General features: G+C 57.4%; 2 protein-coding genes and 1 pseudogene across 3 annotated transcripts in view; 2 read left to right on the top strand and 1 right to left on the bottom strand.

Annotated features, from left to right (window-relative positions):
- Window positions 1-443: 443 nt before the first annotated feature.
- LOC127033567 (cryptochrome-2-like) lies at window positions 444-6414 on the bottom strand (annotated as a pseudogene).
- A 609-nt stretch (window positions 6415-7023) lies between these two features.
- Window positions 7024-19340, top strand: TIRAP (TIR domain containing adaptor protein). 2 transcript variants are annotated; one of them, XM_050921755.1, is made up of 5 exons: window positions 7024-7159; window positions 13739-13941; window positions 15195-15245; window positions 17309-17911; window positions 18330-19340. In XM_050921755.1, the coding sequence occupies exons 3-5, from the start codon at window positions 15239-15241 to the stop codon at window positions 18371-18373; spliced, it is 654 nt and encodes a 217-aa protein (XP_050777712.1). In that variant the 5' UTR covers window positions 7024-7159; window positions 13739-13941; window positions 15195-15238; the 3' UTR covers window positions 18374-19340. The 2 variants fall into 2 exon arrangements, with proteins under 2 accessions (XP_050777712.1, XP_050777713.1); XM_050921756.1 differs by having other exon boundaries at window positions 13739-13888.
- Window positions 19341-22027: 2687 nt separating this feature from the next.
- Window positions 22028-27408, top strand: part of DCPS (decapping enzyme, scavenger) — a 66692-nt gene continuing 61311 nt past the window's right edge. Inside the window, exon 1 of the mRNA XM_050921731.1 lies at window positions 22028-22233. Coding sequence (XP_050777688.1) covers window positions 22048-22233 — 186 coding nt within the window. The 5' untranslated portion in view covers window positions 22028-22047. The remainder of the gene's footprint in view (window positions 22234-27408) is intronic.

Consider the following 27408-nt stretch of genomic DNA (forward strand, 5'->3'; position numbering starts at 1 on the left):
ATTGAAGCACTCCTCTTTGTCCTTAGTGTGGTGGCTACACAGCAATAAGCTTACTTGATTTTCAGGAATCTTAAATGCTTCTCTAAAAGCCAGCGATTGTGTCTATGGTACATAGCACCTGGAGCTCCCATCTGTAGCCCATGGCACCCTATACCCACACCCACTAAAACCTTATCCCTGCCCCAAAGAGCTTCCAATCTAAAACTTGTCACCATCAACCACTAACAGGGGAAGGAACAGAGGTGATGGAAATAAACCAGAAGAGGTAACACAGCTGTTGCCTTCAGCCATGGGTCAGGGGCCACCAAGACCAGTCACTTATCTGTCTAAAGTAGTAATGCTTAGTGGAAGTAAGTATATATTCAGTAAAGGCAGGGAGTAGGGACCAACAGCACAGGCATCCTGAGCTTCCCCCACCCCAGAAGCAAAACCTCCAGACAATGTAAATGAAAGAGCAAAATTTAAATTTGATTAAAGCTAATCTTAGTTATCTAATACAGAGGTTGAGGAAAGTGTGTCTATGCAGCTGGGTGTAATGCTTAGATTAGCCACAAGTACAAAGTTTGGTTTAAAAGTCATAAAATATACCTACTCCACAATGTGCAATATCCCCAATTTAGGTAAATAAATTTAACAATACAGTTTAGATATTAGCATCCAATATTTGGGTACCTAGAATTATAGCTTATTAGGGTTGGAAGGGACCTCAGGAAGTCATCTAGTCCAACCCCCTGCTCAAAGCAGGACCAATCCCCAAATGGCCCCCTCAAGGATTGAACTCACAACCCTGGGTTTAGCAGGCCAATGCTCAAACCTCACTCCTAAAAGGTTATACTAACAGTAGCTTGTGGGAAGCAAATATAGCCATGAGTGTAGATTGTCCCTCAGTAACTGAGAATTTAGGACGGGTTGCCCCTCAGTAAATACAATCCATCAGAGAAGTATTTCAGTTACTCTCCTGACTTTGGGACATCAAGATCAGCTTTGCCCCATGCTCTTGTAAGACTCCACCTAGTGCTTCCAGAGCTATCTTTAATATCCCAGGAGACCACAGCCAAGGGATAGTGAAATTATGCCTGGGTTGGACACGCCACACAACGGGGCGTACAGGTCCCAAGGACAGTGGCAATGAGTATCCAGCATTTCATGCTCAGTATAAAGATGGGCAAAAGGCAACATCCATGTTCAGCATCCCTCACTTTGGCTTCCCAAGCTGCTGTCTGCCAAAAGGGGGCAGCAAAGCTTAAACGGGGTGCAGTACCACTTCCCAGCCAGGCTGGCTGGGGCATTCGGCGCACCAGGAAGTTACTAATGTGCCCTTTTAAAAAAAAAAAAAAAATTCTTCTGCTCCCTGAAAGACTGCTGTGCTTTTGGCTTCTTTGGAGTCAGCCTACAATACAGCAATCTGGGGCGTTTCCCAGACCAGAGATATCGGTGGCTGCACGAATTGTTTAGCTGAGAGGTAAGTTTAAAATGTACCTGTTGGCTAAATGTCTGCAACAACCCAGATAAAGAAAATACAGGGCAGGAACTAGGGAAGGGGACATGTGGGTTCAGTTCCCAGCTCTGCCTCCTTAAGTGATCAGAGCAAGTCAATTATGGCCAGATTTTTAAGGGAGCCAACAGCTCCCATTGGAAATCTGCCCAGTAATCTCTGTTTCTCAGTTCACTTGTGTGGAAAACAGAGGTGGTGAAACATCTACCTCCCCGAGTGCTGTAGGGTGAATTCGCAGACAAACTGATCCACTCCATGGCAATGGCCTTTCCAAAAGAGAAACTCCACTTCTGGTCTGGGAGCAGTATAGAAAGCACCAGCGTCAAAGGATAGTTCACTGAACAGGTGCAAGGGGCTGAATGAATGGGTGCAGCATGAAAATGTTTCCTTAGCCAATAGGAGAGGAAGTGCCAAAACCTCACTCTACCTTTCCCTAGTCTCAGAAGGCCCAGGCTCCTAGCTGTCAGTCAAGGGATTAGAACAGAGCCCAGAGCCTCTTCATGAAGCCCGAACGGGATGTGAATGAGCTCTTGTGCTGCCTGGGGTTCTCCCCGTGTAGCACAGAAGAGACTGGCCCATTGTCAAGATCCACTGGCAGTGCTTGAGGAATTCAGCTACTCTTAAGTCTTTGGTTTCTTTGTCAGCAGTTTGGCCAGAGAGGGACCAGCAGGTGTCTTCCTTTTGGCACCTAATGAGAGAAACAAACAGCCAGGTTATTAGGCTGAAGAGGGCAGGACTGTCCTGTCTTCCCTGCTCAGACACTGCACAACAGCCCTAAGCCGTGGATGCTGGCAAGCTGGCATGTGGTGGCATGACTGGGAGACTCAAGAGAGTTTGGCATCTCTCAGATGGCAGGGAGAACCATACAGCAATAATAATAATTAACTAAGACTTAGCTCTTGTGTAGCATCTCTCATCCATAGGTCTGAAAGTGCCTTACAAAGAGGTTGGTGTTATCACCATTTTATATATGGGGAAAACTGAGGCACGGGGTGGTCACATGACATCATGTTAGTGGCTGAGCTGGGACTAGAACATAGGGCCCCAGAGTCCCAGCCATAGCCACTAGCCATGATGCCTCCTCAAGGGAGGGCTGCTCTGGATTGTCTCCTCCGATTCCTCACAGTCAGCACCTTGCACTTCAAACCCCAGCCTCAGAGGCCAAGCCACAGAGCAGCTCCAGGTAAGGGGGGGGGGGGGTTACCTTTCTTGCCACCCCCTCCCTCCAACTGGGCCACGGTGCTGGCCGATCGCTGGGCGTAGGCTGCCTTCATCCGCTCCACGTTCCTCTTGCTCACCACTTTGTGCACCATGATGGGCTTGGGGTAATCCCGGCCAATCACGCAGCCTGCCTGCTCCTGCACGCTTCGCGGCGCCTTCCAGGGCTCATAGATATACTCAGCGGCGAACTTCCGGAGGAAAGGGAGGTACTTCCTGCAGGAGGGTCAGGCCCCAAAGGAACAGGCAAGGTGGGTCAGTCAGCCCCAAAAGAAACAAGCCGAGGTGGGAATTCAGTGCCAAGCCACAGGTCCCTCAGGGCCAACTGCCTTCACCAGTGTGTCCTAGCCAGCCCAGGCTGAGGGGGCTAGAGCATGGTACGGGATCTTTGGCCCACTCATTTCCTGGACTGTCCACTGAAGCTGCCGACCGGGGGTGTGGGTAGCTATCTGACAAGAGCTCCCAACTTCCTGTCCTCAGAGACCACGCAACACGGGTTACGTCCAGTCACTGTCAGCCTAGATCTGGAAGGATTCACTGCCACCAGCAGTCTCCTAGGTGGAGCTAGAAAGACAGAAACCCCCAACTCTCCCCCACCCCCACTGTGTCCCCTCTGCAATGCCATGCCGGAGCCACACCCAGACTGCAGTGCTCACTGGGCTGTAGCAGACGCCTGCATGATCCAGGAAGAGGCTGGGCTCTGCCAGACTTTGCCTTGCACCTACTTGATATACTCTCCGCCCCCTCTGTCTTCTTGCCGAAGGCGACGGGCGAGTAGATGTGGAAGAACTGGTGGAAGAAAGCGCTCGCCGACAGCCCCTGCCAGTTGCCAGCATTCAGGGATCAGTCAGCATCCAGCAGCAACTCCTCAAAGACCTGGGGTGGGAGGAGTGGATCTTTGGGGAAGGGTGAGATCATTCGTAACCCGCCCCCACCTTCAAAACTTTCTGCTTCCCTTCAGCCTGGGCTCAGCTGGGCTCCTGACCCACGGCACTGAGGAGGGGTGGCAGCTGCTCATCAGGCAGCTGGTCCCCAGGGAGTCACCCTAGGTGGCACTTCCCCTCCTACCTTCCCCCCCAGCTGCGGCAGGGGAACTCCTCCACCCTCACACAACCTGGGTGGGCAAAGCGTCCAGCCAGGAACCCTGCCAGCTTTCCGAAAGAGTTGGCACCTCCTGTGTAGGACAAGAAGTGGAGGGTAAAGATAGCCTGTAGGTTGGTGCCATATAACTGTGATTAGGGAAGGGTTATCAGAGCAGCCAGGGAGAAGGGGCCATTGGAACAGGTTTGCGCCATGCCCATGGCTATTCACACGTCCCTTCCCAAGCCTGGCTTAGCTGTGTGGTGCTGGGCCCAGAGTCGCAGGCAGAAAAGAGCCGCCGACGCTCCCTAATTCATCAGAACGGGTTTGGTTTCTCACTGGGTAAGAGGCTGCAGGAGTCTCTGGCCGCTCTCCAGTCTCCATTCCCACCCGACCAGCTGTATAGCCCAGCACCATGAATGACAGCCTGGAGGTCCCACGTCCTTGCAGGTCTTGTTCAGCAGCCCAAAGGCAACCCTGATCTCCCCTCTGGCAGTGGGACCACAGGTAGCTCCTGCTGCCAGAGGCGGGGATGGGTCAGTGAGCTGCCTGTCTCAGGCAGCTGGGCTGGAGTAGGGAGGGAACTCCCAGCCTCGTTCCCCAGTCGCTCCAAGCAGCATGGGGGGTTATGAGGCCAGCCTTGCTCCTCGCAGCCATTGGCTGTGGTGCAATCTCCACCTCCCTCCCCACCATTTGCTCATTGGCAGGCGGGGTGGAGGGTTCTGGAATGAACTCCAGGCTATCCACGTCTGCAGGGCAATGGTGCAGCCCTCAACCAGCCCATCAGCTTCTTTGTCAACCGTGAAGGTTCCAGAGGCCTCCACCACTTCAGCAGACCCCCTCGTGACATGCCTGACCTTTTGCCCTTGCTCCCAGGATATCCACAGGTCTCCTCGAGTCAGGAAGCAGGCTACAGCATGCCGGGCCAGGTGATGGATCCAGCCTTCAGTGCGCAGCTGGGTCATGATGGCATCGATGAAGGGGTAGCCTGTCCGGCCCTGCCAGGGAAAGAGCTTAAGCTTAAACCTCCAGAAAGCTAATCCAGTCAGCCATGTGCGGGGTACACTCCTGGCTTTACCAGTGAGGTGTGGGGCTGGTGGACAGACCCACAGAGCTAAGCAATCAATTGCTGCCACCAGCCAAGGGAGATCTCTGGTACCTCGAGTGGCAGCTACTGTATTTAGAAGCTGAAGGACCAAGGTTCTAGCCCTGGCTGCCCATGCCTGCCTGAGGTATCTGGTGACCATGTCTATTGTCTGCCGAGAGTCTGTTCCTCACACCGTCTCTACCTCATCCCTGTATTGAGCAGTTCTCCCTTTGACACAAGCATGGGTCAAATTAATCCCTGGTGTAACTCGGGCCCTGCAAGCACTGGGCATGTAACTGTCCTATTCCGCTATGCAGCTGCAGCTCCCAATAAACATGTAATTGAGGAAGCTTTGCTGCACTTTTCCCAGCAATCCAAGAGCTCTCCCATGCCAGCCTTGCCTGAGGGTGTGACACGACAGCCAAGTGTGTTCCCTCTAGCCAGCACAACCGCTGACTTCCTTGGCATCAGCGCTCAGTTCTCCAGTGCTCAGCGGTGGAAATAACCCCATTGGTGCTGGGAGGCAGAGGGACGGTCCTTCCAAAAGGCTGCTGGCCAGGCTCCCAGAGGCCAGGGAGGACTCACCAGGCCCTTCCCTCAGGGTGCATTTTGTTAATTCAGATTAAACCCTCCCTCCAGCTGACCTCTCGGCCCTTTGCAAGGATCACCTGACCCCTTCCTAGTGAATGCAATGCGGGTCCCATGTGGACAGGGTTAGCAGAATTAGGTACATCGTTTTTCCAGGTACCAGTGACAACCCCAGCACTCTAATCCTCCAGGACTTGCCTCAAGTTCAGTTTCTGAAGGCTCTTGTCCAGATCTCTCAGCGACTCGACCAGAAACCTCCAGCGGTTGACGCTGACCCGCATGTTCTTTGGGAACCAGGGGTCGATGATGAAGATGGGATAGAGCGTGCGGCAGTCTGTCATCGCTGCCAGCAGGGCAGGATTATCGTGAAGGCAAAGACCCTTACGGAACCAGTGGATTGATACGTGCTTCATCCTGAGGGTTAGCTGCCTGGTCTGTGCCTTTCTTCTCCCTTGTCCCAGTGTCAGGTCTCCTGGGGGCAAAGGAAAACAAAGGAAATCACCTTGAGAACAGGCCTGTGACTCCTCCCCCCCCCAAGCCAAACAGCATTGAAAGCAATGAGCTAGGTGCCTAAATACCTTGGGATCTGGGAAATCCGTGGGAATTAGGCACCTGAAACCTTGGAGGATCTGGGCTCACACACTCAGGGCTCGGTCCAGCCACACACATAGCATATATTCTAAAGCCAGAAGGGTCTCTGCCCCCACCTAGTCTGATCTGCATAGCAAAGGCCATAGATAGGACTTTCCCTGACAATTCCCGGTGGAGCTCCACTGCCTCCCCACCCGGATGCTCCTCCTTGGGGCCCCAGCTCTGTTCCCCGCTCAGCAGGGACCCCTCCAGCTACACCAGGCGGCTCCTTTCCCTGCAGAGCCCTGGCCACAGCGCCTTCTAGCCTGGGATTCCCCCAGCCTGGTTGGGTAACCCTGGGCTTCCAAGGCTGGAAGTCAGGTTACGAAACAAGCCGCTGTCAGTCAAGGGGCGTGGGCCTCGCAGGCATCCAACCAGGGGGCAGGAGACAGCAGCCCGCCCAGGGAGGAGCAGAGGGATGTGGGGCTGTTTGAGCGGAGCGGGCGGGGGGTGCGTAGCTCTGATCTGATCACAAGGGACGGGGCGGGAGAGAGCCAACGTCCCTGCTGTGCGGCAGCTGACAGCAGCGCAGAGCAGGGCTCCCCTCCCAGCAGTGCTGGGGGCAGGACAGCGCGGGAGAAGGGCCGCTTGCCGAGAGGCACCGGAGCGGGGGTGGGTCTCTCCCTTGCTCTTGGCGAGCCGTGTTCAGAGCCCGGCCGCCCCCCACGGGTTGTGCAAGCCGCGTCGGCAGCACCTGCCCCCCCCAGGGCGCCTGGGGACCCCCCTGGGGGAAATCAGCCCCGCCCCAGAGAGCCTGGGGACCCCCCGGGGAAATCAGCCCCACCCGCGCCTGGGGATCCCCGGGGAAATCGGTGTCCCCCCCAGCGAACCTGGGAGCGCGAGCCCACGTGCGAAGCTCGGGAGCCCCGCCCTGGGGCTCCACCCAGCCCTGGCCGCCTGCTGTTTCCTTGCAGGGGCAGGGAGCAGCCGCCGACTTCCCCAGCCCGTCGCTGGAGCGGAGCGGAGCGGCGGGCCCCGGAAAGCCCGAAGCGGACGGGTCACGGAGCCGGTGACCCGGCGGGGAGGCGCGCACGGAGGGACCCCCGGAGCCGCAGCGCTGGGTGAGTGAGTAGCCACCTGTCGCCTCCCCGCCAGCGCTGGGCCAGGGGCTCCGGGGCAGCCTAGGCGCCGGCCGGCCGGCAGCTGCTCCTGCCGCCAAGTGAGCGGGCAGGGGCAGGGGCAGGGGCAGGGCCAGGGCAGCTCCGGGGGGCCGGGCCACCCCAGCCGAGGCAGGAAGCTGCAGCCGGAGGGAGGCAGGGTGGACGGATGTGCCTGGCAGCCGGGCTGGTTCACATTTTTTTTTTCAGATCCCTTTTCTGTGCGCGCCGGGCTGGCAGGCTGCACGGGGCAGCTGGTGTGGGTAGCGGTGTCAACTGCTGCACAGAACCCACCACCCCGGCCCCGCCCCCTCATTCCTCCCCTACTCTCACTTTTTCACCGCACCGGCGCAGGGGATTGGGCTCCGGCCGGGGGCGCGGTTCTGGAGTGGGGCCAGAAATGCAGGCACCGCCCCCGGCAGCTCCCTTTGGCCACAATTCCCGGCCATTGGGAGCTGCGGAGTCAGTGCTCGGGGTGGGGGTAGCACGTGGAGACCCCCTGTCCCTGTCCAAGGGGTGCAAAGACATGCCAACCGCTTCTGGGGAGCAGCGCCAGGCCAGGCAGGGAGCCTGCCTGAGCCCCGCTGCACCACCAGACTTTTAGCAGCCTGAAATATCTCGGTCTGGCTTCAGTAGCCTCTGGGCCATAGAGCTTGATTCTGGAGACTCCCAGCGAAACCAAGGGTTGGCAACCCGAGGGGGTGCAGACCCAGAGTTTTGCGAGGGGCTGGCTGTCAGTCTGTTTTGTGCAGAGGGAAATCCGTGGGATGTAGGAAAAAAGCCTAGGGGAGCTCTACAAAACTCCACCTGCTGTCCTAAGTTCCCTCTAAGCTGCGTGGCTACATACCTGCCTATTAAGCTCTATGCAGGGGCTCAGCGCTGCAGCCGGGGCAGAGGCGCCCTAGCCCCAGCGTGGACCTACTGCGGCCGAGGAAGCGATGCCATGCCCCAGTGGGGAGCGGCTGTGGTCAGGGGAGCACCTCCCTCGGCCTGGCCCAGGCCTGCGGGAGCTGCCGCGGCTGGGGAGAGATGCCTTCCCAGGTCCCAAGCTTTTGCAGCGAGAGAGGGCTGTGGGGAGTCATCACTCCCCACTGCAGCCCCTGGGCAGCCTGCACCCCAAACTCCTGGCCCCACCCCAAAGCCCACACCCCCTGCACCCCAACCCTCTGCCCCAGCCCTGAGCCCCCTCCTGCAACCCAACTCCCTCATCCCTGGCCCAACCCCAGAGCCTGCAGCCCCCCCAAACTCCAACCCTCTGCCCCACCCTGGAGCCTGCACCCCCAGTCAGAGCCCTCATCCCCCCCAGGCCTCTGTCCCACCCCTGAGCCCCCTCCCACACTCTGAACCCGTCGGCTCCACCCCCACCACATGAATTTTATGTGCACCAATATGCAGGTGATGTGTCACACATCGCCTTCATATTCGTGCACATAACAAAATTCATTCCGCATATGGATGTAAAACATTAGAAGGAACACTGCCGCTATCCCCAAGCTGCTGGATATTTCTGCTACAGTGAAACAGTTAATGTTGCCACTTACATGACGTCGCTAGGTTTCAGGGTTATCAGGCGGTGAGATTAATGGAAGAGCCCCTTCCACTCTGAGCTCTCATTTCAGGGTCTCTGCAGACCCACAAGGATAGCCCCATATCCAGGTCACTAGTTGGAGGCTTTCCTTGGAAAGGGCTAGAGGAGTTTAAAAAGGGCTGCAACCCTGCTGGCCTGGCATGATGGCTCCATCACGACCCACTTTCTCAGGATCAGCTGGTGGGCCTGGGTGGGGGGCGCTGGACTTGCACCCTGCCCCCATGGAATGGGGCCTCCAAGCTCACGGATGTTCCTAGAGCTATAGGGCTTTCATGAGGGCAGGACCATTTCACAGAAGGCCAGTGGCTCTGCACAGCTCCCATCTCCCAACCGCTGGCCTCACCTGTGATCACTGCCAGGAGCTGCCCCAGGCCAGGGGTGGCTGAGCAGAGGGAGACACCACGTAACGTTGTGCTCTTTGCACTGACTTATGATGGGGAATCTCCGCCTGGCTGAATGAAGACAATACCACTGAGCCTTGCCACCCCTCTGGCCTAGCCCCTTCTCGACTTGTGGAGCCTGAGCTGTGCCCATGAGAGGTCTCTATGCAGCTTCCCCTACCAAACCTCCCATCACATGACTGTTAATAGGAATTATGAGGCAAGGCCCAACAACGTGCTCAGCTAGGGTGACCTGACAGCAAGTGTGAAAAATCAGGACAGGGGGTTGGGGGGTAATAGGAGCCAATATAAGAAAAAGCCCCAAATATCAGGACTGTCCCTATAAAATCAGGACATCTGGTCACCCTATGCTCAGCCTTTTAGGAGACAAATGTAAAGAGCCCCTGCTCCAAGTAGCCCCCACTCTAAGGGACAGATACAGAGAAGATGAGATGCGCTGGTGCTCATTTAAGTATATAATTCCCTTCCCAGAGCACAGAGGTCCTTTGCTGCTGTGCATAGCAGATTATGGCTGCACATGCTGCTTCATTTTTGTAAGGTCACTTGTGCATTTAGTTATTACTAAGCATTGGCTCGTTAGAATAACATGAGCGCTGAGACAGTGCTCACTCATCTGCTATTGGAGGGTCGCTCGTGAGCACTAAGATGGCAGACGGCAGCTTGTTGTAGACTTGTGGGCTCTCGAGCTACGCACTGGCTCATTATTGCTCAGACTGCATCTGTTAGTTTGTCATTGTAGGGTCCTGGGCGTGTTGGTTGGGGGAGGGAAAAGGTGAGCATGGGGGAATTCTTACCCTATTTGAAGCATTTAATTTAGGGGGGAAAACACAAATTACAATTTGACAAAGATCTATCATTTAAAAAAATCCGATTTGTGGCCCCAACCTCCCCAGCCTCAGGGGTGTCATTATTTTCAGACAAGATTCTGAAACAACCAACCCCAGAAGGATGCAAATCATATGCGAGGATACCACTCATAGTATATGGTCTCACTGCCCCTTTGCTTTCTCCATCTGTTTGTTGCATCCATCATCTCTTGTCATACTTAGACTGTAAGGTCTTCTGGGCAGGGAAGTCTTTTTGTTACACATTTGCATGGTGCTGAACATAGTGTGGCTGGTGCTCTTGGGGCTACCCCTACATGAATGAATAATTACACACAGCTGCTTTTTTTTAACCTAGGAAATCATGCACACAGCAAAATTAAAATATTAAAATAGCAGGGGCTCCCCCATTGTCTACCCCTCTCATCTTGTGTTAAGATCGCCTTTGCTAGAGAGAGCGGGAGAGGAATTGCTGAATTCATTAATTTGTGTTCTTAGTTACATTTTGTTGTAACCAAAGAGGGAGACCCTGAGATCAGCTTTCCAGAAATAATTGTACTGTATTCCTGGAAATATAGTGTGTGTATTTAAGAACATAAGAATGGCCATACTGGGTCTAACCCAGTATCCAGTCTTCTGACAGTGGCCAGTGCCAGATGCGTCAGAGGGAATGAACAGAACAGGGCAATCATCCAGTGATCCATCCCCTGTTGTCCAGTCCCAGCTTCTGACAGACAGATGTTTAGGCATACCCAAAGCATGGAGTCACGTCCCTGACCATCCTGGCTAATCCAGGAACGTAGCTAATTCTCTTTTGAACCCAGTTATACTTTTGGCCTTTGCAACATCCCCTGCAACGAGTTCTGCAAGTTGACTGTGCATTGGATGAAAAAGTACTTTTGTGTTTGTTTTAAACCTGCTGCCTATTAATTTCATTCCGTGGCCCCTAGTTTGTGTGTTTATATGAAGGGATAAATAACTTTTCCCTATTCACTTTCTCCACACCAGTCATGATTTTGTAGGCTCCTATTATACCCCCTTAGTCGTCTCTTTTCTAAGCTGAACAGAGTCTTTTTAATCTTTCCTCAGCTGCAAACTGTTCCGTACCTCTAATCATTTGTGTTGCCCTTCTCTGCCCATCCATGCCAGGTGCACCAGTTGTGAGCAGGCAGCCTCAGCAAGGCAGGATCCAAGTGTGAAGGGGCTTAATGTGAGGGGATCCAGTTGTGGGTTGAGAGGATTCTGTATGGGGCAATCTGGGTATGGGCAGCTCAGTGGGGGATCTGGGTGTAGGGGGGATCTGGATGCAGGGGGGATCTGGATGCACAGGGGCTTATTGAGGGGTTCTGGGTGCAACGGTAATTGGCCTTTGCAGGGGAGTCCAGGTGAAGGTGGTTGGAGCTCAGCAGGGGGGTTGGTGTGGAGGCTCAGTGTGGGGGTCCAGAGGCTGTGGGAGTGGGGCAGGGATCCAGTTGCAGCTGGCGGGAGCTCAGTAAGGTGGGGATCCAGGTGTGGATGGCTTGTTGGGGTGGTCCAGGTGCAGGGGGAGTGGGGCTCAGCGGGGGAGGGTCTGAGTGGGTGGAGGCCTGGATGCACAGGGGTTGGGGGGGGATGAGGGAGCAGCTCTCAGTACAGGGATCCCTCTCCGTGCAGCTGAGGTGCAATGGGAAGAGAGAACTTTCCAGAGACTCCTGTAGCTGAGGGAGAAAACTGGGGGTGGGTCTGACCCAGCCCTGGATGCTGTGCAGGCAGGGCCGGTGCAACCATTTAGGCGAACTAGGCGGTTGCCTAGGGCGCTGAGATTTGGGGGCGCCAAAAAGCGCCTCCAAATTTTTTTTTAAATGGTTGAGCAGCCGCTGCTGCTGGGACAGGGAGGGAGTCTGAGCTGCCCGCGGCAGCCGGCAGCCCAGGGGTTCCCCCGGGTCAGGGCGCCGCCGCGGCAGCCGGCAGCCCAGGGGTTCCCCCGGGTCAGGGCGCCGCCGCGGCAGCCGGCAGCCCAGGGGTTCCCCCGGGTCAGGGCGCCGCCGCGGCAGCCGGCAGCCCAGGGGTTCCCCCGGGTCAGGGCGCCGCCGCGGCAGCCGGCAGCCCAGGGCTTCCTCTGGGTCAGCGCGCCAGCAGGGCTGCCCAGAGAGGGGGACAAGAGGGGCAATTTGCCCCAGGCCCTGCAGGGGCCCCCACGAGAGTATTTTGAGGCCCCTGGAGCGGGGTCCTTCACTCGCTCCGGGAGCCCCGGAAAACTCTTGTGGGACCCAGGCCCCTGGAGCTTCTTCTGCTCCTGGTCCTCGCTGGCGGGGGGTCCTTCCGCTCCGGGGCGGAAGGACCCCCCGCCGGTGAATTACCGCTGAAGCGGGACCTGCTGCCGACATGCAGCCTGGTCTTCGGCAGTAATTCGGCGGTGGGGGGGCCCTTCCGCTCTGGGACCAGTCGCCGAAGTGCTCCGGAGACCCGCGGCGAGGGCCCTCCACCAGAGAATTACCGCTGAAGACCCGGCTGCACTTCGGCAGCTGGTCCTGCTTCGGCGGCAATTTGGCGGTGGGGGGGCCCCATGGCGGGTCTCCGGGGCACTTCGGCGGTGGGTCCCGGAGCGGAAGGGCCCCCCGCCGCCGAATTACCGCCAAAGCGGGGGCCTCCTGCCGCTGAAGACCCCAGACCCCCGGAATCCTCTGGGCTGCCCTGGCGCCCCGTTGGCAACCCAGGGAGGTCCCCTGGGTCAGCACACCACTGCCAGCAGCCGCCAGCCCAGGGGTTCCACTGCGCAGTCCTGCTTGGAGAGGACACGGAGCAGAGGTGAGCTGGAGTGGGGAGGTACCGCAGGGGTCCTCGGGCCAGGGGGTGGGGAGCTGCCACGGGGATGGGCAGCACACTTCAGGGCGGGGTGGGGGGCAGGGAGCTGCTGCAGGACTGGGAGGGGGCGCAAGGTGGAAGTTTCGCCTAGGGTGTGAAACTTCCTTGCACCGGCCCTGTGTGTAGGGGAAGAGGAAGTCTCGTCCTCCCCAGCCCAGCCAGGACTAGCAACTGAGGTTGGCACAGGGTAGGAGCCACCACCCAGGTCTTTCCTAGTCTTTCCTCCTGCCCCACAGTGATTTACTTCTCTGCCAGCTGCCCTGGGCACCCGAAACATACTGTTTGCGAGGGTCGCATGACTGCTTTTGTGGCTTCCCTTTGCTTCTCTGTCAGAAAATAATTTTTCTGTGGGGAAGCAATGAAATCTGCAGGGGACATAAATTCTGCACATGTGCAGCGGTGCAGATTTCCCCCAGGAGTACTCTTGGCAGTTCAGGGATTTGGGCAATGAAGATGCCACAGAGAGCACCACAAAGACTGCGCTGAAACAGAGCCTGTGTGCCTACCCTGTGCCTGAGGGACACCTGGAGCCAGGGGGAGGCTGAGCCATGAGCCCAATAGACAAACCAGGCTGCAGAATCCCGCACATAGGTGGGACCACCCCACTGTTTGAGTTGTGCTCCTGGGCGGGACGGAACAGTTGTTACGAGGCCGGAGCCTGCCTGTTTGCATCCCGGGAGGGTGGACGTAAGCCCAGGGGACCAAGAGTCCACTCTGCAAAGAGGGTGCTCTGCTCATGCTCCCAAGGATTCCTATTTGGGTGGAAGGGTCTTGACACCTTTGGGTGTGTTTCCAGATGCTGAGGTCATCGAAACATTGTGCTTGTCTAAGCAAAGCTTGAGCGTCAGCAATAAACGGCCTTTGTTCTCATTTCTTTATTTTAAAGAAACTGCATATTTGACAATAAGGATCCAACCACACTCCAGCTCCTGCTGTTGCAACACAAGGGAAATCCAAGTATCCAGTCTGGTGCTGCCTCTTATGGATCAGCTGTCCCCCTGCCATGCTACAGCCAATATCCTTAGCAACACCCTGAGTGATTCATGATGGAAGGGTGTGATATCTGTCGGTGGCCCGGATAGATTTTAAGTAAGTAGATTTAATGCAGGCGAGATGGCCTGGGAGACTGACGTGCCCTGTCTACCCCAGAGCAGACACCCATGGCAATGAGTGATCTCTTACGTAGCTCTCGCTAATGGAGTCTGCACGTGGAATACACTGATAGTTCTTCCCCCAGGAGTTGGGGTGTCATAGCATTCTTTCTCAAATCTGAACCTTAGAGTCCAGGACTGAGATACTAGCATGAACTTCCCTAAGCTTAATTACCAGCTTAGATCTGATAGGCTGCCACCACCCAAAAATATAGTGTTTTGGGGTACTCTGACCTCCCCAACCTTCCCTGGGGACCCCAAGAACCCAGATCCCTTGGGTTCTTAAAACAAAGAGAAATAAACCATTCCCACCACCTTTCCCCCTCTCAGAATTTCCCTCCCTGGGCTATCCTGAGAGATACTGATCTAACCTCTAAATCACCATACAGAGAAGCATCTCCCTTCCCTTCCACAAAGAGGCAAACAGATTCAAGGAAAACAGAGAGAGATTTTGTCTCTCCCCCTCCCGTCTCCCCACCCGTCCTGGTGAGTTATCCCAATCCCCTGGGATAAAACAAGGGAAACAGAGAAAAAACAATCAATCAGGTTCTCTAAAAAGAAATCTTTTAATAAAAGAAAGGAAAAAGTAAAGAATTATCTCTGTAACTTCAAGATGTAAATATTACAGGGTCTTATAGCTTACAGACACCAGAAAGAGACCTTCCCCCCAGTACCAATACAAATCAAAATATTCCCAGCAACTACACACATAAAAGTTAACCAGCCAGATCCACAAATGCAAATAGTGTAAAACAATTAAAAAGCCTAAACCGCCTGGTTTTTACTTTCTATTTGAAAAGAAACTTAGAGAGCCTGTAGTAATGTCTGGTCTCTCTCAGACCCTCCGAGAGAAGAACAAAGAACTCACACCCAAACTTCCCTCCACCAGAATTTAAAAGTATCTTGTCTTCTGATTGGTCTTCTGGTCAGGTGTCCAGTTTCCTGCTTGTAACCCTTTACAGGTAGAAGAGACATTAACTCTTAACACTCTGTTTATGACATGGTGTGCAGTGGTAAAGAAGCAAGCACAATCTTTTTATTCTGGAATTGTACCCAATGGGTCCTGGTCTTTGACTGACTCCTAAGTGCTATGGGCCTACAAATACAGAATATGCTGAATTTAATACCAGCATGAAAGGAAGCAGAACGGCTGCTGACCCGTTGTCCCTCCCCTGCCTCTCTCTGTTACAGGTCAAGATTCATGTGGGCACTTCTCATCTGACTGCTACCCCGATATGGCTGGTGAGTAAACCAGCAGGATGTTGACAGCATGATCTGATTGAGCGAGGAGCTGGGAACAGGAGGCAGAGTGTCTGTCCCTGACTTGCTATGAGCCTGGGAGAGTTGGTTTTACTCTGCTGCGGTTCTCCATTCTATGGATTAGGGATAATATACCCAGCTCTGTAAAGTGCTTTGCTCTCATAGCTGAGAAGGGACATAAGCGAACCACTAATCCCCCCTCCGCCCCCCGCCTCATCCATTTCAACTCTTGCACACCTTGTAAGATTCTAAATGAACTGTATCGGCTTAGGGCAGGGACTTGGCCACTGCTGTGGACAGCCTCAATGGAGATCTCAGCTCAATATGCAGCTGCAGTCCAATCCGCCCCCCAAACCTAGCAAATAAGATGGTGGGCTGCACAAGGAATGGGACGGAGAATACCGAAACCTATCAATAGTGACCGATGTAAATCAACTGTGTGGTCCTCTCTGGATTACTGTGAGCAGTACAGCCATCCTGCCTCTAGGAGGATGATGGGAGTTAGCGATGGGAGTTCCAAGAAGGGCAGCAAGAATGATCAAGGCCATGAGAATTTTTCCTAGGAGAAAAGATGGGATCGTTTACCTTAGAAAGTGCATTTAGATCACCCAGGTGACCTAACCCTCCAGGTGAGTCAAGAGAGTCCCACCTCCTGGAGGTAGGGTCAGAACAAAACCCCAAATCTTCCACTCCATCCCCAGCCCCTCCTCTCAGCACCTGTCCTGATCCAGAACAATAGCCTTTCTCTTAGCTCAGTCAGGCACTGTTAGAGGATCCTCAGTTACCACAATACATGATGACAAATTGTGAGATGATGAGTCATCCCTGAACTAGAGCCTGGCTAAACCAAGCATGTGAATGAGTCACTCCTGCGTGAGGCTCCAGCCAATCCAGGAGCTGGTCTGGTGACTCTCAGGGCAGGTATATAAACCGCTCGAGGAGACACAGCAGCTCTGTCTGCCCAGCTCGCTTCATAGCTTGGAACTCTCTGCTGCCCGACAGCGGGGACAGACTCCACAGGCCTCAGCCTGCTCCAGGTCCGCCCTGGTTCCCAGCCCTGCTCCTGCCTTGCTCCGATCCTGCTCTTGACTCCTGATTCTGGCTCTGACCCCTGGCTCCAGTTCCTGGCAGGACCCGCCGCCACACTGACCACTAGTTGTGACCATCCATGTCTCAGTTTCTGACATATTAAACTTCCTGCTTCAGGGCTTGAGCTGATCTCTAACTATAACAGTGGGGGGCACTGCAGGATTCTTAAATCTTCCCCTAAAGCATCTGTTGTTGGCCACTGCTGGAGACCTCAGTTCTAATCCAGTTTGGCAGTTTCCATGTAAACCTGACCTAACTCCTAATTTAGAGCAGCCAGGGATTTGGGGTGATGAGAGCTGAAATAAGCGGTAAGGAGGCAGATTTCGCACTTCATCCCCTGTTATTTTACTAGCTCTCGTAGCCTTGGAAAGTCTGCCCCATCTGGGGCGAGGTGGAGCAGCTGCCATCCCACAGAGCCATGAGTGGAGGGGGAAGCTGTGTCAAAGGGCACCCGTGCAAACATTAGTCTGTGCTGTGCTTAGTACTTACAGCTCACCGGGGTCCCATATGCAGTAAACTACCTGGAGCTTGGTTCTCCCTCTGCAGGAAAAAGAACAGAATGATCCAAACTAGGACCCTATCCTGAGGCTCCAGAGAGTCTGGGTATTTTAAACCTGATGCCCAGTGGCTCCAGTTAAAACCTCCTTGAAAGCCAGGATTTTTTATTTAATTGGCTTTTGATTACAGCCCAGTCACTCAGATCCTAATCTCCCTGTGCCCTTCCATGCCTGGAGCTGTACGGAAAGGTCTCTCTCTAGAGACACCTGTCTGCCCAGGTCCTGGGGCAGGGCTGACACTTGGTCTCTGCGACGAGTTCCCAGATGGCCCCATGATAAGAAAGCAGGAGGTTCGATGTCCGGAGATGCTCCTTGTGGGGCATGGGGAAGGGCTGTGAATATGCCCAGGAGACATTTCAGCCTTCAGTGAATCTGACTCTGATCTCTTAAACGCCACAGGCTGGGTCAGGCGGCTCCTGCAGAAACCCAAGCAAAATTCCAGCTCCGCAGGAAGCAGCTTGAACACCAAACAGTCACGCTCCTCCTCTTCCTCCTCCTCGGTGACAACCGCCAGCTCTTCCACCAGCAGTTCAGCGGCCAGCCTAGGACAACTGTCTCCTGCCTCCCAGGTGAGCATCAGCAGCTCAGGGAGTGCCCGCTGGGCCAAGAGCTATGACGTGTGCATCTGCCACAGCAACGGGGACTTTGAGTTTGTCGAGGAGATGGTCTCCTATCTGGAGAGCCAGACTGAGGGCATCCGCTGTTTCCTGCAGCTGCGGGATGCTATGCCGGGGAGTGCTATCACCACAGAGCTCTGCGACGCTGTCCAGAACAGCCACTGCTGGGTCCTGCTAATAACCCCTAGCTTCCTCGAGGATCCCTGGTGCAGGTACCAGATGCATCAGGCGTTGGCAGAGGCGCCGATGGCCAATGGGCGCACCATCCCCGTGCTGAAGGGCATTGACCGGAGAGACTACCCCCGGGAGCTGAGGTGCCTCTATTACATTGATATGACACGCAAGGAGAATGGCTTCAGGCAGATTAAGGACACGATCCTGCGCTGTAAGTAAACCGTCGGGAGCAGTTGGCTCTATAATGGGCCCGTATAGGGTGTTTGCTCTTCACTCTGCTAAACAACCTGGAGTGTCCCTTCGATCAGACCCTGCATTTCCATTGCACCTTCTGGGCTTCAGGAGTAACTCTCACCAGCCACGGGGTGGAACACAGCAGCTGTCTGACGGCCCACACTGTACAACCTTCTGGGATAGGAAGTAGAGAATACTGCGTCCCTCTGAAACTGCAAGGGAAGATCTAAAGAGAAGGTGCTGGGGCCTCTGTATCCCATTGGAGTGGGGTACAGTGTAGGATCTCTCACTCTCTAGGAGGAGAGGTACAAATACGTTACAGTGTGACGGCGCTGGAACATCAGTCCAGCTGATATCCCTTATAGTGACCCTGGTTTCTTTTCTGTGTCTCTCAGACCTGCAGGAGCTCTGTCGAAGCACCGTGAGCAGAATAGAGTGACTGGAGTCCTGCAGGGGAAGGGAGCACCTTGAGAAAGCAGATCCCGGCCGACGGGAAATGGAAGGAGAATCCACACTGTGGTTTCCAAAGTCTCTGGAGCTGCCTCATTTGATCTCAGTGGAGAGCAGATTCCAGGTGGCCTATGGCCAAGTTCCCCGATGCACAAAGCACCTGTAGAATTACAAATGGGAACAGACTCTCACGAGGGCTTCCGAACAGAAGCATTTCTCTTGCGTCCGGCTGCTCCACACCATGAACATTAATACCTGGCACTGCTGAGAGGACAAGCAAAATACCTAACACCAATGGAGAGTGAGGCTTACGTGTGGCTTCTAGCGCTAAAGAGTTGAAAGAAGCATGTTCCACGTTGTACTGTACAGTGCAGGGGACTTGGCTGGAACCTGGAGCTTGAGTGTTGGTGACTCCAATTAGTCGAGGGTAAACACAGGTAAATGGAGTTTACCCACTTCTCATTTGGGGAGTAGGGAGTCTAGTTTAGGTTTCTTCCTTTCAGGAAGCTGATAGGCCGCAAAATCTCTAATGACCTTCCAAAAGCCAGTTTAGAGCTCTTGCAATACCTATGTTAAATTCCTCCAAGCCCCAGGGAGCATAGGCACCGACTCCATTATATATACTCCACAGCTGTTTGGGTGGCAGCCACCGATCAGTTGGGGGAGGGTGGAGAGCAGCAGGCGGGTGGGGCCTCAGGGAGGTGTGGAACAGGGCAGGAAGAGGTGGAGCGAGGGCAGAGCCTTGGGGCAGGACAGTGGAGCACCCCCGGAGGTGGCGGGGGGGGGGGACTCAGTGCCTCTGTCAAGGAGTATAAACTGACATGAGGTTTCCCCTTTTGGAGCTGTGACACTCCTATGAAGAGGAGCAAGTGTAACGTCAGTTTTAGTTTTGATTTTTACAATTGTAATTTAAACGTGTGTACAAATGAATGCAGAAAAGTGTTATTTTTATCCAATCTTCTCTCACGCTTCTTTTTTTTTTTTTTTTTTTAATGGGTGGATTTAATGCTGGTGAAAGGGCCTAAGCTCACAGGTCACTGAACTGGTTAGTCACTGCCCAGGTTCTAAGCCGTTCTTCCTCTCTGCTTTCCACCTGTCCCTCCTCCACACACACCCCCTCGCTCAGACCAGGAAGGTCTCTGCCTAGGGAGAGGAGTTGGGGATTGTTCAGTCTCAGGCTTTGTCTTGTATAGGAAAAGTGGTTGAGTTTTGAGTTTAGGCTTAGTTTATACTCTAGCTAACCCCAACATCAACTTGACCATGTTCCTAGCATAGATGCAGAATCACACCTCATAGCATGTTCCTGGTATCTTTGCTGGCTGGGCTGTAGCCTGGGAAAGTCTGAAGAGTCCATGTTACTCTGTTAAGATCCAGAGAACAAACGACTCTGGCACTGGATGCTTGCTTTTTTATTTATTTTTTTTTACAGAACCCATTTTTAAAAAACCTAACTCCTAACATAATTAACAGATTTTCTTGAAAATTCATTCTCAACTCCTAAAGTGCTGTAATTTTGAGGCCACGCAGTATTTTTTTCACACATCTCGAAGAGGTTAAACCTCTGTTTCAAGTGCACAGCTCAGCCTTAACTATAGACATGGGACTGGCACCTCTGTAGTCATTGGAAGTGGAAGGTATTCAGCAATAGTTGGAAAGTCCAAGTGTAGGGTTGTCAACTGTCTAATTGCACAAACCCAAATACCCTTGCCACGCCCCTGCCCTGCCCCTTCTCTGGGCCCCGCCCACTCGAGCCCCCCCGCCCTCATCACTCGCTCTCTCCCACCCTCGCTCACTTTCACTGGGCTGGGGCAGGGGGTTGGGGTGCGGGAGGGGGTGCAGGCTTTGGACTGGAGGGTGGGGGTGAGGGGTTTGGAGTGTGGAAGGGAGCTCCAGGCTGAGCCTCGGGCAGGGGGTTGGAGTGTGGGAGGGGGCTCAGGGCAGGGGGATGGGGTACAGAAGTTGTTTCAGGGTGTAGGCTCTGGGAGGGACTTTGGGTGTGGGAGAGGGTTCAGGGTCCAGGCTCTGGCCAAGTGGCATTTACCTTGGGTGGCTCTCGGAAGCAGCCAGCCTGTCCAACAGCAGCTCCTAGGCTCAGGGGCGGCCAGGTGCTGTGCGCACTGCCCCTGCCTGCAGGCATCGCCCCTGCAGCTCATATTGGCCGCAGTTTCTGTGCTGCACTCCCTCGCTGGCCCCTGCCGGCTACAAGGGAGCGGCGCTGGCGCCGAGGGCAGGCTGAAGTGGCTGCTGTGCCTGTGGAGGGAGGAGGCGAGGAGGCAAATGGTAGCCTGCTCCCCTCCTGGCAGGTGACTCTGAGTTGATTCCACGGGGGCGTTATCCTGGCTGGACTTCCTGAGCAGCAGCCTGGGGGTCTGTGTGTGAGTGTCGAGACAGGGGGCCCTCCTCCCCCAGCTTGCTGCTGCCAGCAAGGAGAGGGTTGAGGGAGTCATCTCTGGCCCCCTGCTCCAGCCCCAGGGCAGCCTGCCTGCTGCACCCTAAACTCCTCATGCCCAGCTCCATGCCCTGCACCCCAATCCTCTGTTCCAGCCCAGAGCCTGCACCCAGCACCCAAACCCCCTCCCAGAGCCTGCACCCCCCTCCTGCACCCTTACCCTAGCCCAGAGCCTGCCCCCAAACTCCATCCCAGAGTTCGCACGCCACCCATACCCAAACTTCCTCCCAGAGCCTGCACCCCAAACTCCCTCCCAGAGCCTTAGGCAGGTGTGTGTGGGGGGTGGGACTTGGACCCATTCTGGGCACCACGGAAAATTATACAAACCTGCCACCCGTGGACCGGGCACATTCATTGTCACCTTACTTGGGCTGCCCTTATCTTCTGTGACCAAAGATGCCCAGAGATTCCAAGGGTGGGCTGTCCATAAGAGTGAGATTCAAGGCCAAAGAGTGAGACTTTCCAGGGGATGTCACTTAAGATAGGGACTCTCATCTTTGGGCCTTGGTGACATCCAACAGCCAACCTTTTTAATCCACCCAGCACGTAATAGTTTGCTTTACAATGTACACTGCTTTGCCGTGCATTTGAAACACTGAAATTCGTACTGAAGTCAAGGGCACGTGTGCACGTGCCATGCAAACCGGTAGATTTGAACGAAAACACTTAGCTGCTGGTTGGAACAAACCCCTGGCTGGGGGGAGATATGGGCAGAACAAGAGAGATGGTCACAAGAGCGGCTTGGCTTTGGGGGAGGAGAAGGGGGGCGGAGTGTTCAGGGGAGGGGAGGGAAGTGAGCTGGGGCCGGGGTGGACAGCTGTGGGGCCCGATTCAGAGGAATCGGTTGAATTGGCCTAAAGCCGGCCCTGCCAGTCCGATATTTGGGGCTTTGTCTCACGTAGGCTCCTATTACCCCCCACCCCCTCCTGATTTTTCACACTTGCTGTCTGGTCACCCTAGGCTGGGCTCCTGGGCCCTGCTGCCCTGGCCCTGCAGGCCACGCACGGGTGGGTGCCCTGTGCAGCACGTGCCTCTCCACTCTGTCTTGATCGCAGCATCTTCCAGTGAATGGAAGCGTCCGTCCAACACCCCCGCCCCATTTTCCCAATGGTTCCCGCCAGTAGCAGCCCCAGCCCAGCAGGGGGAGCCATCTGCAGAGAGGCGGGGTCTAGCGGCCTGGGTCCTCTCGCCTCTACGCACTCTGGTTGCGGCGCATGCGCACTCCCCCAGCAGTCACAGTGATGGCGGAGGGCGCCGGCGCGAAGAGGAAGTGTGAGAGACCGGAGGAGTTGGCCGAGCCCGCGGGGGGCGACGGCGGCTCATTCCCCTTGGCCGAGCTGTGCGTACGTAGGGTGCTCAGGGAGTCTGCGCGGGACAAGACCATTTTCCTGCACGGGCAGGTAAGGAGGGAATGGGCTGTACCACTCTGGTCGCGGGGAGAGAAGGAATGGGGGCGGTGCCACTCTGATCGGGGGGCGGGGTTTGGTGACAAAGGGGGCGGTACCACTCTGATCGGGGGGAGGGGCTTGGTGACAGAGGGGGCGGTACCACTCTGATCGGGGGGAGGGGCTTGGTGACACAGGGGGCGGTACCACTCTGATCGGGGGAGGGTGTTGGTGACGGAGGGGGCGGTACCACTGATTGGGGGAGGGTGTTGGTGATGGAGGGGGCGGTACCACTCTGATCGGGGGCGGTACCACTCTGACCTGGGGGGAATAGGTGAAGGGGGGCAGGTGCCATTGCTCTGACCCGGGGGGAGGAATAGGTGAAGGGGGGCGGGTGCCATTGCTCTGACCCTGGGGGGGGATAGGTGAAGGGGGGCGGGTGCCATTGCTCTGACCCGGGGGGAGGAATAGGTGAAGGGGGGTGGGTGCCATTGCTCTGACCCGGGGGGGGTGGATAGGTGAAGGGGGGCGGGTGCCATTGCTCTGACCCGGGGGGGGATAGGTGAAGGGGGGCGGGTGCCATTGCTCTGACCCGGGGGGAGGAATAGGTGAAGGGGGGCGGGTGCCATTGCTCTGACCCTGGGGGGGGATAGGTGAAGGGGGGCGGGTGCCATTGCTCTGACCCGGGGGGGGTGGATAGGTGAAGGGGGGCGGGTGCCATTGCTCTGACCCGGGGGGGGGAATAGGTGAAGGGGGGTGGGTGCCATTGCTCTGACCCGCGGGGGGGGGAATAGGTGAAGGGGGGCGGGTGCCATTGCTCTGACCCGCGGGGGGGGGAATAGGTGAAGGGGGGCGGGTGCCATTGCTCTGACCCGGGGGGAGGAATAGGTGAAGGGGGGCGGGTGCCATTGCTCTGACCCGGGGGGTGGCAATAGGTGAAGGGGGGTGGGTGCCATTGCTCTGACCCGGGGGGTGGCAATAGGTGAAGGGGGGCGGGTGCCATTGCTCTGACCCGGGGGGAGGAATAGGTGAAGGGGGGCAGGTGCCATTGCTCTGACCCGGGGGGTGGCAATAGGTGAAGGGGGGTGGGTGCCATTGCTCTGACCCGGGGGGGGAGGAATAGGTGAAGGGGGGCGGGTGCCATTGCTCTGACCCGGGGGGGTGGGAATAGGTGAAGGGGGGCGGGTGCCATTGCTCTGACCCGGGGGGGGTGGATAGGTGAAGGGGGGCGGGTGCCATTGCTCTGACCCGGGGGGGGGAATAGGTGAAGGGGGGCGGGTGCCATTGCTCTGACCGGGGGGGGGGGTGGATAGGTGAAGGGGGGCGGGTGCCATTGCTCTGACCCGGGGGGGGGAATAGGTGAAGGGGGGCGGGTGCCATTGCTCTGACCCGGGGGGGTGGGAATAGGTGAAGGGGGGCGGGTGCCATTGCTCTGACCCGGGGGGGGTGGATAGGTGAAGGGGGGCGGGTGCCATTGCTCTGACCCGGGGGGAGGAATAGGTGAAGGGGGGCGGGTGCCATTGCTCTGACCCGCGGGGGGGGAATAGGTGAAGGGGGGCGGGTGCCATTGCTCTGACCCGGGGGGGTGGGAATAGGTGAAGGGGGGCGGGTGCCATTGCTCTGACCCGGGGGGAGGAATAGGTGAAGGGGGGCGGGTGCCATTGCTCTGACCCGGGGGGAGGAATAGGTGAAGGGGGGCGGGTGCCATTGCTCTGACCCGGGGGGGTGGGAATAGGTGAAGAGGGGCGGGTGCCATTGCTCTGACCCCGGGGGGGGAATAGGTGAAGGGGGGCGGTGCCATTGCTCTGACCCGGGGGGAGGAATAGGTGAAGGGGGGCGGGTGCCATTGCTCTGACCCGGGGGGGTGGGAATAGGTGAAGGGGGGCGGGTGCCATTGCTCTGACCCGGGGGGGGGAATAGGTGAAGGGGGGCGGGTGCCATTGCTCTGACCCGGGGGGAGGAATAGGTGAAGGGGGGCGGTGCCATTGCTCTGACCCGGGGGGGTGGGAATAGGTGAAGGGGGGCGGGTGCCATTGCTCTGACCCGGGGGGGGGAATAGGTGAAGGGGGGCGGGTGCCATTGCTCTGACCCGGGGGGAGGAATAGGTGAAGGGGGGCGGTGCCATTGCTCTGACCCGGGGGGGGAATAGATTAAGGGGGGCGGGTGCCATTGCTCTGACCCGGGGGGAGGAATAGGTGAAGGGGGGCGGGTGCCATTGCTCTGACCCGCGGGGGGGGGAATAGGTGAAGGGGGGCGGGTGCCATTGCTCTGACCCGGGGGGAGGAATAGGTGAAGGGGGGCGGGTGCCATTGCTCTGACCCGGGGGGAGGAATAGGTGAAGGGGGGCGGGTGCCATTGCTCTGACCGGGGGGGGGGGAATAGGTGAAGGGGGGCGGGTGCCATTGCTCTGACCGGGGGGGGGGGAATAGGTGAAGGGGGGCGGGTGCCATTGCTCTGACCGGGGGGGGGGGGAATAGGTGAAGGGGGGGCGGGTGCCATTGCTCTGACCCGGGGGGAGGAATAGGTGAAGGGGGGCGGGTGCCATTGCTCTGACCCGGGGGGGGGAATAGGTGAAGGGGGGCGGGTGCCATTGCTCTGACCCGGGGGGAGGAATAGGTGAAGGGGGGCGGGTGCCATTGCTCTGACCCGGGGGGGGAATAGGTGAAGGGGGGCGGGTGCCATTGCTCTGACCCGGGGGGGGGAATAGGTGAAGGGGGGCGGGTGCCATTGCTCTGACCCGGGGGGAGGAATAGGTGAAGGTGGGCGGGTGCCATTGCTCTGACCCGGGGGGAGGAATAGGTGAAGGGGGGCGGGTGCCATTGCTCTGACCCGGGGGGAGGAATAGATGAAGGGGGGCGGGTGCCATTGCTCTGACCCGGGGGGTGGCAATAGGTGAAGGGGGGCGGGTGCCATTGCTCTGACCCGGGGGGGGGGAATAGGTGAAGGGGGGCGGGTGCCATTGCTCTGACGTGGGGGGAGGAATAGGTGAAAGGGGGCGGGTGCCATTGCTCTGACCCGGGGGGGTGGGAATAGGTGAAGGGGGGCGGGTGCCATTGCTCTGACCCGGGGGGGTGGGAATAGGTGAAGGGGGGCGGGTGCCATTGCTCTGACCCGCGGGGGGTGGATAGGTGAAGGGGGGTGGCTGCCATTGCTCTGACCCGGGGGGAGGAATAGGTGAAGGGGGGCGGGTGCCATTGCTCTGACCCGGGGGGGGAATAGGTGAAGGGGGGCGGGTGCCATTGCTCTGACCCGGGGGGGGGAATAGGTGAAGGGGGGCGGGTGCCATTGCTCTGACCCGGGGGGGGGAATAGGTGAAGGGGGGCGGTGCCATTGCTCTGACCCGGGAGGAGGAATAGGTGAAGGGGGGCGAGTGCCATTGCTCTGACCCGGGGGGGGATAGGTGAAGGGGGGCAGGTGCCATTGCTCTGACCCGGGGGGAGGAATAGGTGAAGGGGGGCGGGTGCCATTGCTCTGACCCGGGGGGAGGAATAGGTGAAGGGGGGCGGGTGCCATTGCTCTGACCCGGGGGGAGGAATAGGTGAAGGGGGGCGGGTGCCATTGCTCTGACCCGGGGGAGGAATAGGTGAAGGGGGGCGGGTGCCATTGCTCTGACCCGGGGGGAGGAATAGGTGAAGGGGGGCGGGTGCCATTGCTCTGACCCGGGGGGGGGAATAGGTGATGGGGGGTGGGTGCCATTGCTCTGACCCGGGGGGGGGGAATAGGTGAAGGGGGGCGGGTGCCATTGCTCTGACCCGGGGGGAGGAATAGGTGAAGGGGGGCGGGTGCCATTGCTCTGACCCGGGGGGTTGGATAGGTGAAGGGGGGCGGGTGCCATTGCTCTGACCCGGGGATGCGGAATAGGTGAAGGGGGGTGGGTGCCATTGCTCTGACCCGGGGGGGGAGGAATAGGTGAAGGGGGGTGGTTGCCATTGCTCTGACCCGGTGGGGGAGGAATAGGTGAAGGGGAGTGGGTGCCATTGCTCTGACCCAGGGGGGTGTAGGTGAAGGGGGGCGGGTGCCATTGCTCTGACCCGGGGGGGGGATACGTGAAGGGGGGTGGGTGCCATTGCTCTGACCCGGGCGGAGGAATAGGTGAAGGGGGGCGGGTGCCATTGCTCTGACCCGGGGGGAGGAATAGGTGAAGGGGGGCGGGTGCCATTGCTCTGACCCGGGGGGAGGAATAGGTGAAGGGGGGCGGGTGCCATTGCTCTGACCCGGGGGGGGAATAGGTGAAGGGGGGCGGGTGCCATTGCTCTGACCTGAGGGAGTGTAGGTGAAGGGGGTGGGTATCATTACTCTGACCCAGGGGGGGGGCATTGCTCTGACTTGGGGGGGTGTAGGTGAAGGGAGGCAGATGCCATTGGTCTGACCCGGGGGGGGATACGTGAAGGGGGGTGGGTGCCATTGCTCTGACCCGGGCGGAGGAATAGGTGAAGGGGGGCGGGTGCCATTGCTCTGCCCCGGGGGGAGGAATAGGTGAAGGGGGGCGGGTGCCATTGCTCTGACCCGGGGGGAGGAATAGGTGAAGGGGGCGGATGCCATTGCTCTGACCCGGGGGGGGAATAGGTGAAGGGGGGCGGGTGCCATTGCTCTGACCCGGGGGGGGAATAGATGAAGGGGGGCGGGTGCCATTGCTCTGACCCGGGGGGGGTGGATAGGTGAAGGGGGGCGGGTGCCATTGCTCTGACCCGGGGGGGCGGAATAGGTGAAGGGGGGCGGGTGCCATTGCTCTGACCCGGGGGGGGTGGATAGGTGAAGGGGGGCGGGTGCCATTGCTCTGACCCGGGGGGGCGGAATAGGTGAAGGGGGGCGGGTGCCATTGCTCTGACCCGGGGGGGTGGATAGGTGAAGGGGGGCGGGTGCCATTGCTCTGACCCGGGGGGGGGAATAGATTAAGGGGGGCGGGTGCCATTGCTCTGACCCGGGGGGGGTGGATAGGTGAAGGGGGGCGGGTGCCATTGCTCTGACCCGGGGGGAGGAATAGGTGAAGGGGGGCGGGTGCCATTGCTCTGACCCGGGGGGGAGGAATAGGTGAAGGGGGGCGGGTGCCATTGCTCTGACCCGGGGGGGCGGAATAGGTGAAGGGGGGCGGGTGCCATTGCTCTGACCCGGGGGGAGGAATAGGTGAAGGGGGGTGGGTGCCATTGCTCTGACCCGGGGGGGGGGGAATAGGTGAAGGGGAGTGGGTGC

Source organism: Gopherus flavomarginatus, chromosome 13, assembly GCF_025201925.1.
Source record: "Gopherus flavomarginatus isolate rGopFla2 chromosome 13, rGopFla2.mat.asm, whole genome shotgun sequence".
Lineage (NCBI taxonomy): Eukaryota > Metazoa > Chordata > Testudines > Testudinidae > Gopherus > Gopherus flavomarginatus.